The following is a 19847-nucleotide window of genomic DNA, read 5'->3' on the forward strand; positions in this document are numbered from 1 at the left end:
CTGTATTATTGACTGTATGTTTGTTTTACTCCATGTGTAACTGTGTTGTTGTATGTGTCGAACTGCTTTGCTTTATCTCGGCCAGGTTGCAATTGTAAATGAGAACTTGCCTACCTGGCTAAATAAAGGTGAAATAAAAAAAATAAAAAGTTAATTGACTTACCAAAGCTTTTGATACAGCAGACCATTTCATTCTTGGGGGCTGGTTAAGGAGTATTGGTGTCTCTGAGGGGTCTTTGGCTTAGTTTACTAACTACCTCAAAGAGGCTCAATCCTAGGCCCCACGCTCTTCTCAATTTACATCAACAACACAGCTCAGGCAGTAGGAACCTCTCTCATCCATTTATATGCAGATGATAGTCTTATACTCAGCTGGCCCCTCCCTGGATTTTGTGTTAAATGCTCTACAACAAGCTTTCTCAACCCGTAACCTTGTTCTAAACACCTCCAAAACAAAGGTCATGTGGTTTGGTAAGAAGAATGCCCCTCTTCCCACAGGTGTTATTACTACCTCTGAGGGTTTAGAGCTTGAGGTAGTCACCTCATAAAAGTACTTGGGAGTATGGCTAGACGGTACACTGTCCTTTCAGCACATATCAAAGCTGCAGGCTAAAGTTAAATCTAGACTTGGTTTCCTCTATCGTAATCGCTCCTCTTTCACCCCAGCTGCCCAAATAACCCTGATTCAGATGACCATCCTACCCATGCTAGATCACGGAGACATAATTTATAGATCAGCAGGTAAGGGTGCTCTCGAGCGGCTAGATGTTCTTAATCATTTGGCCATCAGATTTGCCACCAATGCTCCTTATAGGACACATCACTGCACTCTATACTCCTCTGTAAACTGGTCATCTCTGTATTCCTGTTGCAAGACCCACTGGTTGATGCTTATTTATAGAACCCTTAGGCCTCACTTCCCCCTATCTGGGGGATCTACTGCAGCCCTCATCCTCCACATACAAACACCCGTTCTGCCAGTCACATTCGGTTAAAGGTCCCCAAAGCACACATCCCTGGGTTGCTCCTCTTTTCAGCTCGCTGCAACAAACACTCAAACTGGAGTTTTATCTCAGTCTCTTCATTGAAAGACTCAATCCTGGACACTCTTACTGACAGTTGTGGCTGCTTTGCGTGATGTATTGTTGTCTCTACATTCTTGCCGTTTGTGCTGTTGTCTGTGCCCAATGTTTGTACCATGTTTTGTGTTGCTAGCATGCTGTGTTGCTGCCTTGCTATGTTGTCGTCTTCGGTCTATCTTGATGTACTATTGTGTTGTCTTTCGTTGTGATGTGCATTTTGTCATATATATGTATATTCTTTTTATCCCAGCCCTGTCCCTGCAGGAGGCCTTCTGTCTTTTGGTAGGCCGTCATTGTAAATAATTTGTTCTTAACCTACTTTCCTATTTAAATAAAATAAAAAGACAGCCATTTTCTCTACAGCAGGTCATGGGCCAGGCTGAAGTATTTCTTTGACCTATGGGGTCACAGGAATGTCAGAGGGACATTGGCTACATCAAGAACATTACTAAGCAGGATCTCCATAAGACTTAGCCAAGCATCTGCAGACGTTTCAATCTTTATTTTTATTTTTAACTTTAAAAAAGGATTCTAGAAGAAAAGCCTAACCCACTAGGAGATGCATACACCAGACATTGCTTGTAACCATATTACCATGTCCCATGCCAAAAATAAGGACTGTTCAGCATGGCTAATAAAGCAGGCTTTATGGCATGACTATATCGCCAAGACAAAAAAAAAAAACAGTCCTACAAAAGTGTACAGCCAGGAAATGTGATGAATAATAAGAATACTTGTGTATAATCCCCATGTCACCCCGATACATCCTGAAACATTTCATTCAAATTAAAAACATGACAAATTACAATTTTCTACATTTATTTTTTTAAATCATAAAATAAAATGTTCCTTAAAAAAAAAACGAAGGCGTACATTCTGCATGTTGCACGGAGTGGTGGTAAGGGGTGTGTGTGAGTGGTGGTAAGGGGTGTGTGTGAGTGGTGGTAAGGGGTGTGTGTGTGAGTGGTGGTAAGGTGTGTGTGAGTGGTGGTAAAGTGTGTGTGTGTGAGTGGTGGTAAGGTGTGTGTGTGAGTGGTGGTAAGGTGTGTGTGTGAGTGGTGGTAAGGTGTGTGTGTGTGAGTGGTGTTAAGGGGTGTGTGTGAGTGGTGGTAAGGGGTGTGTGTGAGTGGTGGTAAGGGGTGTGTGTGAGTGGTGGTAAGGGGTGTGTGTGAGTGGTGGTAAGGGGTGTGTGTGAGTGGTGGTAAGGGGTGTGTGTGAGTGGTGGTAAGGGGTGTGTGTGAGTGGTGGTAAGGTGTGTGTGTGAGTGGTGGTAAGGTGTGTGTGTGAGTGGTGGTAAGGTGTGTGTGTGAGTGGTGGTAAGGTGTGTGTGTGAGTAACTCCAATACCGACAGAAAGAAAACACACACATGGGACAGTCGTACTCTACTGACAAACACACCAATAGAAATCAACCCATCCAAAAATAAAGATAATGTTCACTTGTCTGTCAGGAGACTCCAAATATTTTGACAAATGTTTTATTTTATACAAATACAAGAGATGGAGTAGAGAACTACACAAAAAAATGCAGAACGTCTACATTTAACATAGGAATGTTGGACCTTAAAATAAAAAAATTAACAAAATGCCCACAAACCGGGACAATAAGATGGGGATGTGAGGGATTTGCTTCAATCTGAGTCTCCTGGTTTAGGGGAACTGACAAGAGTACTGCTTCACACTGAAAGAGTAAAAAGAAAATTCACAGGAGTCAATAAAGATATAGAGGGGTTGGGGGTGGGAGAGGTGGTTGAGGGTGGGAGAGGGGGTTGGGAGAGTCTGAGATGGGGAGAGAGCACGTGATGCGGGCCTAGTCGGAGGCGAGGGTTAGTCCTGGTGTCCGAGCAGGTGCAGTGCGCTGGGGGAGGAGGAAGGGAGACAAGGTTAGTCACCATGGCTACGAGGCAGCGTTAGCATTTCAACATCTGCGCAACGAGACACGCTGACGGTTGCCGGGGAGACAGAAGAGGAGGAGCCTGTGCCGTTTGGCAGACTGTGATTTGTTGTCGATTCATCTAACTAAAAACAACAAAATCACTAGTCTTCCACACAGCAACAGGCAGGGAAGAAGTCCACTCCCTGCTTCACACCGAAAAGGCTCTTAGGTCATAAAACCAAACATTTCACCGATCATATTCTTCAAAAATATGACATGTTGAATGATTAACACAAACAAATATTGACCTACAATTTTGTATCAATATAAGAATACTTGTACAAGTATTTTGTACAAATTGTGTAGATTTTAATACAGACATTTCACAAGAGGAAGCTGAAACTACTTTCACATTGCATGGGAAGAGAGAGGTTAGTCAACATCAGCAGAGACAAATACAATAAGAGATTAAAAGGAGGTAGAAAAATATATATCTACACATATATATTTTGAGATAAAAATGTGGCTATAAAAACAGGAAGGTATAGAAAAGGCAGACATGAAACTCTATTCCCTCAGAGGGCGTCCAGAACTTGCCTATTCTGCAATAGGTACTGAGCGTTTTGGATCTGGTCCTGGGTGCCGCTGATGGTGATGATGCGATCCTCAGAACCCTCCAGTGGCTCGTCGATCTTAATGGAGGCGCCAGACTCATGCCGGATCTGTTTGATCCTCTGACCTCCCTTACCGATGATGGAGCCGGCCAGCTGTAGAAAACACCAGGGTCAACTGAATGTCGTGCACAATAGTGTGAAAATACAGAAAAAGTGTGTTCTGTGTGTGCGTGTGAATGTTGCATAAGGGTTTCATAGGCCATGGAGGGCGAGACAGGCCGAGCCATTGCTGTGTGAGAACATAGTGTGTCGGTGTGTGTGAGAGGTAAATGGGGAGTCCCCCCTCTTCTGGTTATACACACATCTTTAGGGATCGTCACTTGTGTGGTGATGACTGGCCCTCCCATATCATTGTAGGAACCGCGTCCACCTAACACACACGGTGCATACAGTGACATACACACAAGGAGAGATCAGAGAAACAGCTTGAGGAAGTGTTTAGGCTCTAACAACACCATAACCTAACATATTGAATACCAAGCTGTGGGAAGTGCTTCTACAGACTCACCAGACTGATAGGAGTCCCAGGAAGAGTTGTTATCTGTTTGAAAGGCGAGAGAGAAAATAGAGCTACAATTAGGGAAAGGTTTTTTTTTGAAGAAAATATGCTAAAATGTACACATCCACTGCAGACTGGCACCATAAACAAACACGTATTTACCAACCTGATACAGAGCAGGCCAACACGTTTCAAAGAGGATCTTCCAATAAACAGTCGAAATGACAAAACAAAGATAGTCGACAAGTACACTGGTGCAAAACAATACACTCAAGCCTGTTGAGTATTATATTATATGCTGCCTTGATTGTGTAACTGTCAGTCATACAGGGTTCCCTTGTAAAAGAGACTACTACCCTGCCCAAATAAAAATAACAATAAAATGTCTAGCTTGGTACAGTAGACCAGCTGAAATCAGGTTCCATAACATACACTGGAGAACCACTGGCCCTCTACGTTCAATGAAAGCTGCTCGGTGTAAACTGGAAAGAAGTTGGAGGAAAAACAAACCCAACTATGCATGCCCAAGCCCTGGTATATCATCAGATTGCATACAGAGATACTGAACACTGCACGCAGTCGCATTGCAAATTGTGAGGGGAAACCCCAGAATGCTATTTTCTGTCCGAATAGAAATGTAAACCCCCAGATTACTGTTGCATTGCTCGATGGAGGAGTTTTCTTGATTTTTTCCAATTCAAAATTAAGTACCGCACTGTACAAACTACCACTTGCTTGGGGTGTGCCCCTATGCTTCATACTGAGCCTCCTAGTTGCAGTTTCAACAAATTGTCAAGGACAAGCCCAACATCGGTCTCTGAAATTGTCCAAAATATGAGGTCAACTACCTGCCCCTTCGACCCTATTGCCAAAGCAAAATCCAGCCTCACTCTTCTCAGTCCAACTATAACCAAAATCATGAATTACTTAATTCAGGCACTGTGCCCAATTCCCTGAAAACTGCCTCCATTATACAAATCTTGAAAAAACCTGGACCTAACACCCTAAGCAATTACAGACCAATTTCCAACCAGTTGTGTAAAGTACTTAAGTAAAAAATACTTTCAAGCACTACTTAAGTAGTTGTTTTTGGTATATGTACTTAACTATTTTTTTTGACAACTTTTACTTCATAACATTACTAAAGAAAATGTACTTTTTACTCCATACATTTTCCGACAACTAAAAGTACTCCTTATATTTTGAATGCTTAGCAGGACAGGAAACTTAAAAAGATAACATCCCTGGTCATCCCTACTGCCTCTGATTTGGCAGATTAACTAAATACAAATGCTTTGTTTGTAAATTATGTCTGAGTGTGGTGAGTGTGCCCCTGGCTATCTGTAATTTAAAAAAAGAAAATGGTGCCATCTGGTTTGCTTAATATAAGAAATTATTTATACTTAAGTGTATTTAAAATACCTTTAGACTTTTACTCAAGTAGAATTTAACTGAGTGACTCACTTTTACTTGAGTCATTTTCTATTAACATATCTTTGCTTTTACTCAAATATGACAATTGGGTACTTTTCCCACCACTGTTTCCAACCTACCCTTTTCTATCAAAGATCCTTGAACGTGTGATCTCAATAGAGCTACAGAACTACCTTTAACCAACAATCTCCATGAACCCTTCCAGTCCGGGTTGCATGTACAGCACAGCAGAGAGACAGCCCTGGTAAAAGTTACACATTACTTCTTGATTACAGCTGATGGAGACACTAGCATCTTTTTTTACTTTTGGACATCACAGCAGCCTTTGTCACAGAGAATCATGCGATTATCAGCAGACTTATGAACTAGTTTGGATTCTCTGGCACATCACTCCTGTGGTTTAGCTCCTGACTTACAAACAAGAATTTGTGATCCAACCCTGCCAGTCACTCAAGGGGTTCCACAGGGCTCTGCTATGGGGCCACTCCTGTTCTCTATACACACCCACGCTGCCACTTGGTATACTTATACGGAGATTTGGACTAAACTTGAATTTTTACACTGATGACACAAATGTGAGGACAAGTCAGACTAACAATCAAACTAACAGACTGTCTAGATGCAATCAAGAGATGGATGCAGTTGAACTTCCAAAAGCAAAACAGAGCTTGTGTTTATTTGCTCTAAGAGTACACAGAGCAAAATGAGCACATTCTCCCTTCCTCTGGATGATGACTCCATCACAGCTTCCCCCACTGCCAGAAACCTGTGTGTAATTTTTGACTCTAGCCTCTTATTTGAAGCACACATTCGCAACATAAAGTGTAATTTTGCCACCTTGTATCAGGTCTTTCTTGTTCACTGTGGATGCTGAGAAGTGTGTGCATGCCCTTGTAACATCTCGGCACTGCTGACATTAAGGCTCCTGTCAACTCCAGATGATCCAGAACGCAGCTGCCAGGATGCGCTCACAAAGCCTCCATTGGCTTCCTGTTCAATACAGGATCACATTTAAGATTCTGCTGCTCACCTTAAAAGGCCCTCAAGGGTGATGCATATGCCAACTTCTAAATGCATATGCCAAATTCTAAAGAACTATTCCCCAGCACACCGCTACGATAACCAGACTCAAACTGCCTGGACACAAACCTGTGCAGTACGGGTGATAAGGCCTTCTCACATGTGGCTCCTGAGGTCTGGGACGCTCTACCTGCATGTCAAGGAGGCAGCTTCCATTTCCTTGTTTAAAACACATTTAAAGACCTACACTTTCAAGCTAGCTTTTAATCTTTGATTGCTTAATCTGTTCTATTTTTTATTAGCAGGTAATGGTTTATTGTATTGAAATGATCCTACTTTTTGATGTTTTGTCGTTGAATTTGGTTTGGTTCGTTTTCTACCGGATACGCATTGCGAATGGGATATGCGCTTTACAAATGAAATACTATTGTGCCACGGGGACAGCATGACAAACTGAACTCAGACAGATCCACATAGGGAGATCGGAACAACTCACCATATCCACCCCCACCCTGGAGAAAGAGAAAACAGAGGGAGAGCAGGGTTAAACACACATTCCCTTGTGATTTGTTGTATACACTCATGGATGCAAGCAACCCTGGCCTTGCATGATCAGGACTAGGGCAGGGACCTCAAGATATAATATTACCTCGATACTTAGGTGCCGATACATTATGTATTGATTCTCATAATTCTATATGTAGTGCAATTCGATACTGCGATTTGATGTCCAAACATATTGATCACTGTAAGTCTGGTGCAGAGAGACCGGAGGATTAGAAAATACATTTTTGATCAGCCATGGAAAAAAAGTGCTATTGGCTCACTATTTAAAAAGAAGACGGAGAACATGCTATAGAATCAAAAAAAAATTGCAGAGTTTAGCAACATGGTAGCGTAAAATAAAACAACGACACTTGGAGTCAAAGTATCAATATAATATTGTCCAAAATAATATTGTGATATGTAACTATCGATCCCTCCGATCAAGTCAGGGTTGAGGAGTCCAGTTCGTACAAAAGCCCCTATTTGATGCTGGAGACCCCTGCCCCCTTCTCCGCTTGCATCCATCCGCCACTCACTCCACAGCTTTCACCTGCTATTCAGCTGCTCAGTCACCAGGGCAACAAGCGATTCAAAAATCAGTTGCCGAGCAACCGGAGGCAGTATCCTGCCAGCTCTCAAAGATAACCTACCAGTCTGTCAACAAAGCATTATTATTAACACCTAGCAACCCCCCCCAACCACAATTACATAGATGGTAGTGGTCATGGTGGTATGGGTAATTATTACTGAAGTTACCCATTACCTGTGTTTATGGTTTGGTCATATGGTTAACTATGGTAAAGTAATGTTTATTACATGTTAGTGGTAAAGGCGTTGTTGGGTTTTATAGTGGGGTTAGCTGTGGCCATGGCGATGAGGTTATTATCAGGCAATCACAATCATTGTCTAGGAAAGACCAACAATTGTTTCAGCATATGATGCTTCTGCCAATAGATACCAAGACGACAGCGACATGCATTTAGTTAAGGGTCACTAACCATGTTATCACCATAGCGATCTCCTGGTCTCCCTCTTCGGTCACTGCTAAGAGAAAGACAGAGAAAATGAAAGTCTGACTTGAGAAAAATATTGACATGGCAGAGGGGCTTTTCAGCAGCTCTCTGATCCAAGTCAAACCACACACATTCACAGACCCATGTAGAACACAAAAGTGAGCGGTGTTGACAGACTAATGGCAGGGCTGAAACACTGACGAGGCCAGTAATCAGAGGAACAGACTCAGGCTAGACTGACTGACCACAGCACCGACTGAGGACGTTTACATGCAAAGTAGTAATTAAATATTAACCAGATTATAACAGTAGGCAGATTATGTAGTAGTCATGTAAAAACCTTACTCGGCTTATCTTAATTTGCGTAAAGTCAAAATCGAAGTAAGTATAAGCCGATTAAAACCTGGTTTTCTGAGCAATCTTTCAAATTATTAGGAAATGTGAAGAAAAATCGGCGTTCCAGCCGTGCATTTGTTCTGCGCATGTACCAGCCAAGCGAGCTGTGAACTACTTTTAAGACGCGTACATTCAATTGTTCCGAACTCACTTCAGGGGGTTTTCAGAGCGAGTGAAGTGAGTTCGGAACAACAATGTACGCGTCTTAAAAGTAGTTCACATTGAAACGTTATATAAACTCCGAAAATATGAGTCACAAAAAACAACATAGTAGAATGTTTATTTTGATTACCGATTTTCTGCATTTATCAGTGGCATCAAGTACCCTGATTTCAGATGTGTTCATGTAAACAGTATTATTACAGAGATCCTCCTGACAAAGTATAGTACCAGTCAAGAGTTTAGACACAGCTACTCATTCCAGGGTTTCTCTTCATTTTTAAAACCATTTTTTACATTGTCGAATAATAGCGAAGACATCAAAACTATGAAATAACACGCATTGAATCATGTAGTAACCAAAACATATTAAAATATATTTTATATTTGAGATTCTTCAAAGTAGCCAACCTTTGCCTTGATGAATGCTAAGAGTGTGCAAAGCCTTCATCAAGGCAAAGGGTGACTACTTTGAAGAATCTCAAATATAAAATATATTTAGATTTGTTTAACACTTTTTTGGTTACTACATGATTCCATGTGTTATTTCATAGTTTTGATGTATTCACTATTATTCTATAATATAGTAAAAAATAAAGAAAAACCCTGAAATGAGTAGGCGTGTCCAAACTTTTGACTGGAACTCTATGTAACGTTTTAATCAAACTTTTATATTAATCTGAATATCCACAATAATGGCATTTTGTTGCATGTAACCGTACTCACTGACTCCAGACCAGTGGCCTACAAGGCTGGAAAAGGACTTACTTGGGTCTGGCATCTGCACTGCCCCGATAGGAGTCATAGGAGTACTGGTCATCTCTGCAAACAACGTGGAAATGGAACACACACGAGCCCACACACACTATGAATGAAAGACCATATGTCCCTGCACTTTTGAGCGCAAACTGATGTAGACAAAGCAAAATGGATAGAAAGAGGTGTAGGGAAAAAGAAATGGAGATGAGCGATGGTGAAGCTCTCTTACCCTCCTCCTCTGTGTGGTGGGGCCAGGTTGCGGTCACGACTCTCACCCCTCCCCCCTCTCACTGGGTGGGGAGGCGGGGGTCCACGGCGGGGGCTCATCTCTTCGTAGTCCCTGCGGGCAGGGGGCATGGGCCCCCCTCGACCCCCTCGTCCAGAGGGCCCTCGGTCAAAACCTCCGCCACCTCGTCCCCCTCGCATGTGGAAGCCCCCCATGGGGCGCCGGCTGCCGCCACCCCCGCGCTCCTCAAACATCAGGGTGAAGCCGCCGTAGTCGTATGTCTCGTCGTAGAAGTTGGGGTCGTAGGGCTGGGCGCGCCCTTTTATGGGAGCCTGACGGGGATAGGATCATACATCATTTCTACAGTCGGCTGGCTGTGGTATTTACAGCTCAGTCAAATGGTTCGACAACAGAACCAACAGTTTGATAAGAGCACCAACGTCAGCGATGAGCTCCAGCATGATCTTGATGCACTCAACGACGCGCTCAGACTTGCCGCCGACCAGAACCACGCGGTCCGTGGACTGGGGACAGCATTCCTGGAACAGCTTGATGCTGGTCTGGGTGTTCTACAACAGTCAGAGTCAACACAGGTCAAATTAGACAAAGCAAGGCCTTAGGACTGAGATGAACCCACAGAAAGACTGAATCAGGGTCACCTTCAATAAGCTCTAAACGAGAGTAAAACATTTGCATTCTTATTGGACAAGTTCAGGTAGTAGGCCCATCAAGTATTTTAAAAATGTACTGGACTTGACCCAGGTGAGGAGAAAAGAGTGGGAGTAGTTCAGAGCGCATAACTGTACCTCTCGTAACTCTTTGATCTTGGCTCCCTTCACACCAATGATGCTACCTGCCAGGCTCTGGTGGATCAGTAGCCTCAGCTCACAGTCAAAGTCCATTCCATTATACTGTTGGTACTAGGGGGGTAAAACTTTAGCATTTTATATCTATATCCCAATGGAAATGGTATGTTTTGTTTTATCTGCACACTCAATATCTAGTAGTACCACACAGGACTATAACTGAAAAATATAGGCAGCAATAATGCTGGTCTCATTCTCCCTCATCTCCAACCGCAGGCTCACCTCCTCCAGAGTAGGGATGATCTTGAGGAGGATCTCTCCCACGGTCTCGATTTCAGCACTGATGCTCAGAATGCTTTAGAGCCACCAATCACAGCGCAGGATATTCCCAGGGGGACCAATCAAATGGTGACCAGGTGTTAGAGAGGAAAGAAACAGTATTTCAAAACCAAGGTTGCCTCTCCCTCAGCAGAACTTCAACCATAACATCTGACAATAAATGAAGACCCCCCCCCTTTCATCCGGTCCCAGCCGTGGGGGTTAACCGGGTAGCTGTTGTGGTACAGTCCCATAGAAATAGAATTACTAGAATGGACATTCCCATTCAAGTCAATGTTCTGTGATGATTGGACCAGCGGCCATATGTAGTAATTCTGTTTCTATGTGCAAACCCCATTCAAATTACAACAGAGGAATAAGAGGACAGAATACCCCATTATCAATTTATATCTATAACATATCAGCAGGTATCCATAAATACACAAATAAAGAAAATTAACCCCCCCAGTGTGTCTGACAAAGGAGACCACCATTTTTTTGTTAAACAGGTAAAAGGAACCCAAAGAAAGCAGGTGTGTTTTAGTGACCACTGGAAGTGTGTGTGTGTGTGTGTGTGGGGGGGGGGGGGTAAGGAAGGAAGGAAAGGTTGGGGGGCGGTGGCGGTTTGCACCGATGGTGCCTGCTGCCAGAGCACTAATGCAATTGTATTGTAACACAACATGGGGGAGAAAAAACACACAAAAAAAGAACAAAAGGTCAATAAAAAAATGACAGTAGTACGCTATGCTAATCAAAATAATCAAACAAGGAACAGTTTAAAGTAAACTTAAAGATGGGTGAGAGATGGCAGGGTAACAGTGCGTTATGCTCCCACCAATGGACAGGAGGATGTTGAGGGAAGGCAAGGAGGAGCGACATGGGTCACAGGGATGAGGTGACAAATAAGTTAACTTTCAACAGTTCCATCTACGGCAAAGGTAATATGGAGAGTAAAGAAGGGAAAAAGACATACAACACTTGAACCCTAGCAGCTCTGCCTGGAATAAGTCTTACGTAATTATAGTGGTCCAACCCCCCCACCCCCTAAAAAAGATCTGTGGTAATAATTAAGAGGAAGATGGTAGGAGGGGAATGTGAGAAGCTAAAACAGACCAGTACACCAACTCTGAGAGGGGAAGGAGGGAGATGAGGAACGTTGAAGGGAGAGATACTGTCATTGAAATAAAATAGAATGTTGAAATACCGTCACTAGAACAAAGGCAGGTTTAAAGTATTTGTTGAAACCCTCACTGAAAACAGAGGCTTATAATGCTGTCACTGAACAAAAGTTGACATGTTTGTCACAGGAACAGAGGCAGGTTTGTTTATTTTCTGAAGTCAGGCAGTGAGAGGGAGGAGCTTAGGGACATACCGCTCAGGCCCACTGCTGTCTGGGACTGACACACTGGCATTGAACTGCAAGGGCCGTGGGCGTGGCATGGGCAGGGGCCAGGGCCATTCGAGCACACAGATGTCAATGAAGTAAGGCGCCCATTTAGGGAGGGGCACGATTATGGGCAGGGCCAGCCAGGGTGTCAGGTGGGCGGGCGCAGGAGGGGCGATCCAGAACATGGGCAACAGAGGAAGTGGGCAAAAATAAACAAAAATAAAAAACAGGAGAGGGAAGAGGGAGGGGGAAGAGGAATACATTTTAATACAGGCTAATATTCTTCATTTTGATATTCTCTCAGAATGTTTTTTTTTTTTTTTAAAGAACAGAAGGAGATAGAAGAGGAGACAAAGGTATTCAGGTAGAGAGAAATAGTTTGGGGGTAGAATGGAGTCAGAAAAGGAGAGGGAGATGTAGACAGGGAGATGAGAAAGAGGGATAGCGGTAGAGGAGAGAGGGAGAAGAGTGGAGAATGATGGAAGGTGGAGAAAGAGAGCGGGGTAATGACATGAAATTAGTTGAGAATTGGCCAGGCTGTTTATATACAAGACATTTCCTATAGGTTGAATTGGTGTCGGGTGCTATAACAGCTCCACCCTAAAATACACTGGGCCCACTCAAGCATTAATGACAGTCTTAGCGGTGCTGATGGCTGGTAGTAATATCACTATTCATTACGCAAACAAAAATACATTTCAGCTAAAAAGGCCATGGGTTTCGTATCGATTAGGCGAGGCGGGGGGGCATTTTGATAAGACATTACACTTTCGAATGATGACTTACTTCCCCCAACCATAGTTAACAAGACCCATTTTCCTAAGCCCAACCTACCAATTTAGATTGTATGCAAAAGTTGAGACAAACTAGTCAAATCAGACACTCCCAAAGTACAACCACGGAAGGGGGGGGGTACTGTAAATTCCCAGACAAAAAGAGTGGTGTAAATGTACTCACGTCTGTGCGCAGGGATTTGATGTTTTTACCACCCTTCCCAATCACTGCTCCTGCATTCTGAACCGGAGAAAAAAAAAGTCAGATGATACCTAACTTATTGTGATATAACAAAGTTTAAAAAATATCCTCCATAGATCTTGTCAAAAAAAAGGTTAAATAGATAACTGGGGAGGGGAAAAAGATAGGCTACATAGGAGGCTAAGTCACTGAAGAGATTGTGTCTGTTGAAGGTAGGCAGGGGATTGTGAATGAGGAAGAGAAAGAGGACTGACTTTGCTCTGAAGGAGTATGCGGAGCTCCACCATGTCGTCTGTGTTCCTGGAGCGCTTAAAGGACTGCTCTTCCTCCGCGTCCTCTGTGGGACGCTTACCTGAGAATGAAAAACAGAGTCTAATCTTTCTCTCACACACACACCAGGGCCCCAGAATGTGACCGTTTAGTCGTATTTTTCAACCTTTTGACTTCGCAAGTTACATTGTTTTTGGGTCACATGGGAACGAGCTGGTCACCCCAATCAAAAGTTTAAAAAGTCCTATTTTTTCAGGCAGCTAAAACCACGATTTGGTCAAACAGTAAAGTGCATTATCCTCATGATTCCCTTCACGCAAGTTTCGAAGTAACTGTTTCACTGGACCCTGCTGCTGTGATGAGTAGAGGTCGACCGATTAATCGGAATGGCAGATTAATTCGGGCCGATTTCAAGGTTTCATAACAATCGAAAATCTGTATTTTTGGTTGCGATTTAAAAAAAAATTGTATACCTTTATTTAACGAGGCAAGTCAGTTAAGAACACATTCTTATTTTCAATGGCGGCCTAGGAACGGTGGGTTAACTGCCTCGTTCAGGGGCAGAACGACAGATTTTCACCTTGTCAGCTCGGGTAATCCAATCTTGCAACCTTACAGTTAACTAGTCCAACGCAATAACGACTTGCCTCTCTCTCGTTGCACTCCACAAGGAGACTGCCTGTTACGCGAATGCAGTAAGCCAAGGTAAGTTGCTAGCTACCATTAAACTTTCCTTATAAAAAACAATCAATCATAATCACTAGTTAACTACACATGGTTGATGATATTACTAGATATTATCTAGCGTGGCCTGCGTTGCATATAATCTGACTGACCATACAAGTATCTAAGTATCTGACTGAGCGGTGGAAGGCAGAAGCAGGCGCGTAAACATTCATTCAAACAGCACTTTCGTGAGTTTTGCCAGCAGCTCTTCGTTGTGCGTCAAGCATTGCGCTGTTTATGACTTCAAGCCTATCAACTCCCGAGATGAGGCTGGTGTAACCGAAGTGAAATGGCTAGCTAGTTAGCGCGCGCTAATAGCGTTTCAAACGTCACTCACTCTGAGCCTTCTAGTAGTTGTTCCCCTTGCGCTGCATGGGTAACGCTGCTTCAATGGTGGCTGTTGTCGTTGTGTTGCTGGTTTGAGCCCAGGAAGGAGCGAGGAGAGGGACGGAAGCTATACTGTTACACTGGCAATACTAAAGTGCCTATAAGAACATCCAATAGTCAAAGGTTAATGAAATACAAATGGTATAGAGGGAAATAGGCCTATAATTCCTATAATAACTACAACCTAAAACTTCTTACCTGGGAATATAGAAGACTCATGTTAAAAGGAACCACCAGCTTTTATATGTTCTCATGTTCTGAGCAAGGAACTGAAACGTTAGCTTTCTTACATAGCACATATTTCACTTTTACTTTCTTCTCCAACACTTTGTTTTTGCATTATTTAAACCAAATTGAACATGTTTCATTATTTACTTGAGGCTAAATTGATTTTATTGATATATTATATTAAGTTAAAATAAGTGTTCATTCAGTATTGTTGTAATTGTCATTATTGCAAATAAATGTAAAAAATAAATAATATTTTTTATCTATTTTTATAAAGAAATCGTCCGATTAATCGGTATTGGCTTTTCTGGTCCTCCAATAATCGGTATCGGCGTTGAAAAATCATAATCGGTCGACCTCTAGTGATGAGTGAGCCAATCTCTCTTCCTTTTCCTTGATGTGCGCTCCCCACACACACAAAACAAAGGAGGGTTCTGATGGTATAACATTTCAAAATCCAATTGCAGGTAAAACACAGCTGTAGAAGCAACTACTGTTGAAACCGTTGACGAGAGGATGTCCAGCTTTATGTGGGTATAATATCTATTTCTCAATATTTTATATTGAGCTCAATAATAGCCAGCAGATTCCGACCCAACCATTATGCTTGTTTTACACTGAGCGCACTGAGGTTGGAATGCAATCATGGTTAGATTAAGACACCGCAGAGCCCGCCCGAGATATGGGTCCGAAACATACCTCAACCCAGGGATGGGATGTGCCGCTGTATTTCACCTACATCCAAACTGATACCATGAGAAGATTGAAATACTCGTTTTTCCAGAAAACATCCCTTTTTGTTCTCATGCTAGCTAGCAGTAGCCACCGCCGGCATTTTGGAATGGCAGTGTCAGCCAATCAGCTCCTTTGTTGTTCAGCGCAACATGCCATTCCATAATGGCTGCTGTGGCTACTGTTTACCAAGCATGAGGACATTAAATGTACTGTTAGATTAATACATGACTACTAGTAGTAGGCATTATATTTGGTGTTAATGATTTATACTGAACAAAAATTTATTTGTAACATGGAACAATTCTAAGATTTTACTGAGTAGAATTCACAGAAGAAAATCAGTCAATTGAAATTAATTCCTTAGGCCTTAATCTATGGATATCACGACTGGGCAGGGGCGCAGCCATGGGTGATCCTAGGAGGGCATAGGCCCACCCACTGGAGAGCCAGGCCCATCCAATCAGAATGTGTTTTTTTTGCCACAAAAGGGCTTTATTACAAACAGAAATGCACCTCAGCACCCCCACTTTCCCTCTTCAGAGGATCCACAGGTGAAGACGCCAGATGTCGTGGTCCTAGGCTGGCGTGGTTACACTTGGTCTGCAGTTGCATGTACTGCCAAATTCTCGAAAACGGCGTTGGAGGTGGCTTATGGTAGAGAAATTAACATTTAATTCTCTGGCAACAGTTCTGTTGGACATTCTTGCAGTCAACATGCCAATTGCGCGCTCCCTCAAAACTTTGGACATCTGTGGCATTGTTTTATGTGACAAACCTGCCAATTATAGAGTGGCCGTTTGTCCCAACACAAGGTGCACCTGTGTAATGACCATGCTGTTTATATCGGCTTCTTGATATGCCACATCTGTCAAATGGATGGTTTATCTTGGCAAAGGAGAAATGCTCACTTAAAGGGATGTAAACACATTTGTGCACACAATGAGTTAAATAAGCGTTTTGTGCGTATGGAACATTTCTGGGATCTTTATTTCAGCTCATGAGAAATTGGACCAACACTTTACATGTTGTGTTTATATTTTAGTTCAGTATTGCCAATGTGTTTTGAGTTCACTTCCTCATGTGGTGAATTAGCCCAAAATAAATTAGTGGACATAAACACACACAAATTCACCTGTATTGAACAACAAACTACAGACAATTCTGGAGCCCTATTTTAACAGTAAAATATTACAATACCCTACTGTCAACCCACAATTCATGACAATCAATGGATTAGATACCACATCAAAATATATTCAATAATGCATTCCTACCTGGACATGTTAAATATACAACTTGTTTCTTGAATAGCCTACCAGCTCTATAGTCTAGTACACTGTCTAAAGCACTGTGAATTACTTGAAGGTGATTATGACTATGTTGTTCTATTGCAAAAAAAACTATGGTGCAACCAAATCATAGGCTGGTGCAACCAACTGAAAAAGTTAGTGTCACCGGGGGAAAATGTTAGTCTGGAGCCCTGCACACACTGACTGGTTCTCTGGATCTGCATTCAGTTGATGTAGAAATGATATACATGTAATACTAATAGCCCACTCATTGTCCTTACATATTAAAACTGCTCTGCACTTTCTTTTGGCACATATCTGGCAGCCTCAATTTAGGAATCGAAATGTTTATATTTCCGACCAGACATGGATTATTAGTAAGTCTTAAACACAGGAGGGCATAAACCTTGCACCACGCCGCTTAAAAAATAACTACACTGTTCTTATTCATTTTCTAGATCAGTTACAATTATTTAATTCATACACAAAAGGATTACAACTCACCGTTTGTCTCTGTGTTGCTGAATGAGGTCTCTTTTTCTTGTTGCTCAATTTCTGTCTCCATTGTCGGCTAACACCGAGCTGGGTAGGGCAGGCACCTCGGTCCTGGTCGCAGGTAACAGCGGGGAGAGAGGAGCGGGCACCTCTGTCTGACCGGCTGTGGATGGACATGGTCGAGGGAAAGAGATGAGATCAGGGTTTGGGGTTTTCAGAACTGACGAAACAAAGTACGACAGAGGAGAGAGACTAGACTGGTGACCAACACTTACCACTATTTATGGTGAGAAGATGGGCGTGTTATGGGCGGAACGAAACAAAGTCTCAGAGCTGCTGCAAACCTACTGAAAAAAGGCAAAGGTTGATTAGCGGCATAAAAATAACCTACCCAAGAATAATTGTATAACACACCGCTACGATTATAAAATTGTAATAAATGGTGCATAAACATTTGGCAATGAATGACAACATTCACAAAATGAAAAGGTGTGATGAGGAACAGCATTGATTCAAATTAATGTATTATCTTGAACTGGCCATATTCATTACAAAAAAACATTTAAGAAGCAAACAGAGCAAAATTAGAATTTCTATTTGACATATTTAGGTAGGTTCCCTCCCTGTCTCGTTAAACAAACATTTTGCAGTAGAATTGGCTTAATGAATATGCCCCTGACCTTTAATACAATTCTGAAGGCGACCAGAAGACACACGTACTGAATTGATGAGAAATAATGCACATTTAATTTATTATTCTAAAGAAAGTCAATGCATGAGTGAAGTTACGAAACAGATGCATTTGATAATACGACCTGGCACAATGATATCGGAGTCGGGACAAAATGACAATGCAACGAGGGCTCATCTCAGAATCACCTCGCGCCGATAATTATCTTGATCGTAATTAAACAAATAGCTAGCTACAATCATACATTTGCTCATCTGGTATTATTTTTGGATTAATGGTGCGAGCTAGCCTACAGCGTTGATCCAATGATCGTCTAGGATTGATGTGCATTCTCGTTAATACACTCGTGTCCCCCGTGGACCGGCTCGTACATAAAACATCCTCCATTCAAGCTGCAAGGCATCACATCCCTCCTCACCATTTTTAATAGCGAGCCGCCGGGAAAAAAATATGTGTAGTCTTACTGTAATCAAATACGTTTCGTTTAGGACGTTGCACACCACGTCAGGCCAAGGGTGTACCACATCCTCAATTGTCAGAAAATGGTGGTGGAAAATCTAGTTTTATTAAGACTACACATTCCCCCCGGCGGCTCTCCTAGTTGAGGGAAATTATGCCTTTCCAAACTGAATGGAGGATGCTTTGTCTACGGGATGGTCCACCGGGGGACAAGAGCATATACAGGGAATGCACATCAGTCCTAGACGACAGTGCCGTGGCGAATTATGGCGCCCACTATCGGCTTCCTAGGCCATATGTGCGCATACGGTTTGAGAAAACAACGTTAGCTAGCTATTAGTTCTCTTGTGTATACGAGAAAAACATAGCTCGCTAGTATATTGGGAATCTACTTAGTTCATTCAGCTGGTGAAAGTATTTAGTAAAGGTGGCTAGCTAGTTAAGGTAACTAGCTAATGTTAACGTTACCTAACGACGTTAGCGGTTGGACTGCTACAGTAATATGTAGCTAGTGTAGTTAACGTTAGTTAGGGACAAGAAACACAATCGTATTTTAGGATAAAGCTCTGAAAGCCATATCTAATTACACTTGATACATTTCTAAATTTAGCTGTGTAAGCTATGCTAGCTAGCCTGCTACACTGGATCGCTAACTACAATAATTAACCAGCTACTTTAGTTGTCTTAGTTGGAAATGGTATAGCTAGATACGCGAATGCTTTCAAATGTGTTTGCTTATACCATCGCATCAACATGTAATGACGGACTTATTCGTTGCAGAGATACATCGAAATGTGTGTAAAACAGACCTGCGCTACACCGTGTATCGTTGCTACTCCTTTTCGACCCTTCGCTGAGGAAGAACGCAAGAACAAAAAATGGCTAAGAAATCATGTGGTATCTGAAGAAAGAGGTAGCTGCTTCGATTGGTGGAAAGAGACATTGAATTGTAAATAAGTAGCAATCATTGGATAACTCATCTGTCACTCACATCATGGAGGCGGGTCTGAAGATATTGTTCCCACCAATCTTCCGTACCGAAATAGTTTGGTTGACTTGCAGCAGTCCTTTACTTTCAGTCTTGATCATAATGTAAATACTTACTAGTTGTGTTCATATAGGGTTGTAGCTAGCTAATGCTATTATCGTTCTAACATGTAGATATATCACATATTTAGTGTGATTCGCGCGAAGTCCAAAAATGATTATGGGAACCTTAGCACCACAAACATTTTGACTCTCCATGCCTCCAACTTTTGGCGCCTTGGCGATTCGCCAAAAAGCAGCTGCACTTGTACTTTGGGGCAGATAGCTACAATTATACAGAACTAACCCAAACCATTGTAACGTACATTAAGGTTTATGACTATCACTCAATGAGTACGGTTACATGCACA

The 19847-nt window shown here is 42.4% G+C and overlaps 1 protein-coding gene and 1 long non-coding RNA gene across 5 annotated transcripts; both read right to left on the bottom strand.

Annotated features, from left to right (window-relative positions):
- Positions 1-1569: 1569 nt before the first annotated feature.
- On the bottom strand, positions 1570-19364 carry LOC115139776 (heterogeneous nuclear ribonucleoprotein K-like). Of its 4 annotated transcripts, none has more exons than XM_029677537.2 (17): positions 19260-19364; positions 17576-17644; positions 17310-17463; positions 13425-13522; positions 13153-13209; positions 12181-12224; positions 10773-10845; positions 10491-10604; positions 10125-10253; positions 9688-10016; positions 9468-9521; positions 8130-8172; positions 7082-7097; positions 4141-4173; positions 3935-4002; positions 3556-3725; positions 1570-2940 (listed from the first exon to the last, which is right to left on the bottom strand). In XM_029677537.2, the coding sequence occupies exons 3-17, from the start codon at positions 17368-17370 to the stop codon at positions 2910-2912; spliced, it is 1320 nt and encodes a 439-aa protein (XP_029533397.1). In that variant the 5' UTR covers positions 17371-17463; positions 17576-17644; positions 19260-19364; the 3' UTR covers positions 1570-2909. The 4 variants fall into 4 exon arrangements, with proteins under 4 accessions (XP_029533397.1, XP_029533395.1, XP_029533396.1 ...); XM_029677535.2 differs by having other exon boundaries at positions 8130-8175; XM_029677536.2 differs by having other exon boundaries at positions 8130-8175; positions 17576-17647.
- On the bottom strand, positions 6208-7075 carry LOC115139777 (uncharacterized). Its single transcript, XR_003865158.1, has 2 exons — positions 6715-7075; positions 6208-6555 (listed from the first exon to the last, which is right to left on the bottom strand). It is a non-coding gene; the product is annotated as an uncharacterized LOC115139777 (long non-coding RNA).
- Positions 19365-19847: the final 483 nt, after the last annotated feature.

The sequence above is a fragment of the Oncorhynchus nerka genome, linkage group LG13, assembly GCF_034236695.1.
Source record: "Oncorhynchus nerka isolate Pitt River linkage group LG13, Oner_Uvic_2.0, whole genome shotgun sequence".
NCBI classification, from domain to species: Eukaryota; Metazoa; Chordata; class Actinopteri; order Salmoniformes; family Salmonidae; genus Oncorhynchus; species Oncorhynchus nerka.